This window comes from Rhincodon typus, unplaced genomic scaffold (genome assembly GCF_021869965.1).
Source record: "Rhincodon typus isolate 14 unplaced genomic scaffold, sRhiTyp1.1 hic_rhity00016325, whole genome shotgun sequence".
NCBI classification, from domain to species: Eukaryota; Metazoa; Chordata; class Chondrichthyes; order Orectolobiformes; family Rhincodontidae; genus Rhincodon; species Rhincodon typus.
This window is the reverse complement of record NW_025981963.1, coordinates 2,627-5,151: the sequence shown is the minus strand read 5'-3', so window position 1 is coordinate 5,151 and position 2,525 is coordinate 2,627. Positions and strand designations below refer to the sequence as shown.

Sequence of the window (2,525 nt, the reverse complement as noted above, 5' to 3'; positions counted from 1 at the left end):
CAGTCTGTAACTCCCTCCCGGGGTATCTGTTATTCTGTATATAAACCACCCCGAACCCCTCGATTAGATTCCAGTCTGTAACTCCCTCCCACGGGATCTGGTCTCAATCGGCCTGCCTCTGTTTCTGTTTGCAGTGGTCCTGATTGGAGAGTCCGGGGTTGGAAAGAGCAATCTGCTTTCCCGTTTCACACGTAATGAGTTTAACCACGATAGCCGCACCACCATTGGCGTAGAGTTCTCGACGCGGAGCGTGCTGGTGGATGGCGTGACGGTGAAGACACAGATTTGGGATACCGCTGGTCTGGAACGCTACCGAGCAATCACTTCAGCGTACGTATTTCCCCCATCCTTTTGGAATTCCCAGAGCCTCCGACATTGCATGTAAATTCCCCGACAGAGTCGCAGGGAGTTCCGGAGATTATGGTCCGTGGTGGTTGGGCTACAGGGATCTGAGAGGAAATATACCTCCGAGGGCATTTCCCAGCCCCTGAACGGATTGTGCGTGGGCTAGCAGGCTTCGAGGGTTGCCCGAATGGCCTCCAGCTCTTCACGTTTACCTCCCACCGCCGATTGGCTGCTATCTCGCTGAACAGCAGAGGCCCCGACGGGCAGAATGGCCCTCCTCCTGACCCCTGACCTTGAACCCCATGAGGTGCCCCGTGATTGGTCGGGTATACATGAACTGACTGTTGGTTGGGATTGGGTCGCTGTGCGGTCCTGAAGTCTGGGGGTGGCTGTGTTGTTGTTTTATTCATGAATAGGTTAGGCCCACATTTATTACCCCATCCCCAATTGCCCAGAGGGCAGTTAAGAGTCAACCGTATTGCTGTGGGTCTGGAGTCACATGTAGGCCAGACCAGGTAAGGATGGCAGTTTCCTTCCCTGAAGGGCATCAGTGAAACAGATGGGTTTTTCCGACAATGAATTCATGGTCATCGCTAGACTTTTAATTCAATAAAATATCTGGAATTGATATTCCACCATCTGGTGTGGCTGGATTCACACCCAGGTCCCCTGTACATTATCTGGGTCTCCTGTATTAACAGTCCAGCGATAATACCACCAGGCCATCACCTCCCCTGATCGACAGGGCTGTGTTCTCGGCAAAATATCCGGGACTTCCGGGGGTAAGGAGTTAGTCATAGAGCCTTGGGAACCTGCTCTGCCCTTCTATCTGATCCTCAGTGATGGTAACACCATTGAACGCTAAGGGGGCGATGGTTAGACCCTCTCTTGTTGGAGATGGCCATCGCCTGGCACTTGCGTGGTGTGAATATAACTCAGCGGATTGCCAATTTGGTAAAGGCTCCTGAGGGAGGCATGGGCCGGTGTTTGGAGGGGGCGCTGGGGGTCGCGGTTGTCGGTGGGGAGGCCGTCCGAACTGATTCCTGTTTGCTTCAGGTATTACCGAGGGGCAGTTGGAGCCCTCTTGGTCTATGATATCTCCAAGCACCTGACCTACGAGAAGGTGGAGAGTTGGCTGAAGGAGCTCCTGGATCACGCTGATAATAACCTGGTGGTCATGTTGGTGGGGAACAAGATCGACCTCAATGATATCCGAGCTGTCCCTGTCGAAGAGGCCAAGTCGTTCGCAGGTTCCGTTCAGGGCTTCGTTGGTTGGGGGGGGGGGCGGGAGGGGGGGGGGGGGGGGGGTTAGCGGGGTGTGGAGGGTGGGTCACGAGGGCAATGGTTGTCAATACGCTGAGCCCTAGAGGTGGTGGGAGAAAGGTTGGGATTCGGGATGGATGGGGTGTTGGGGCGTCATGACGAACAGAGATGGAGCAGACGGAGGTGGGTGTGGAGGGAGTTGGGGGCGTTGGAGTTAGCAGGGGGTAGGCGGAGTACGAGGATGGAGTGGCCGGATCATTCCTCCTGTTCCCCACCCCCTCCCCCACACCTCTTGTGGTATTTGGCCAAACCCTCTATGACCCCGAGGTCCCTTGGCCATGAGGTTCTGATCAAGTCCCTCCCTCCCAGGCCTGAGGCCTGAGGCCTGAGGCCTTCCTTCCATCATTAACTGAGGTGGAGGTAGCCGGGGGGGCAGGGGGAGGCGTCAGAGATCAGGAATGGGGCCCATTATTCTGTCATAGGATGTGGTCAAATCCCCTCCCTAATTGCCCCCTTGATCTGACCACCGTCCTACAGGCTATTTTAGGGGGTAAATAAGAGGCAATCCCATCAGTGGGTGGGGGTCTGTAGTCATGTGTACCCCCAGCCCAGGGTAAGGGGTGGCAGATTTCCTTCCCCCATTGGTGACCACCGCCCCCCCGATGGGGGTAGTTTTTACCGCAGTCATTGTGCTAACCATTCCCGAGACCAGCTCCCAATTCCGGATGTGATTCACAGAATTTAAAATCCATGTGGGGCAGGCTGTGGTGGGATTCAAACCCGTGTTACCCCCCAGAACGTTGGTTTCTGGATGACAGGCCCAGTGACATTCCCACTAGGCCGTGTGTCTGTGTGAGTGTGTGTCTGTGCGTGCGCGTGTGTCTGTGCGTGTGTGTGTCTGTCTGTGTCTATGTGCG

General features: G+C 55.4%; 1 protein-coding gene across 1 annotated transcript in view; it reads left to right on the top strand.

The window, feature by feature from the left end:
- Positions 1–74: 74 nt before the first annotated feature.
- Positions 75–2,525, top strand: part of LOC109926368 (GTP-binding protein YPTM1-like) — a gene marked incomplete at both ends in the record, with an annotated part of 4,167 nt that continues 1,716 nt past the window's right edge. Inside the window, 2 exons of the mRNA XM_048594879.1 lie at positions 75–330; positions 1,402–1,616. Coding sequence (XP_048450836.1) covers positions 75–330; positions 1,402–1,616 — 471 coding nt within the window. The remainder of the gene's footprint in view (positions 331–1,401; positions 1,617–2,525) is intronic.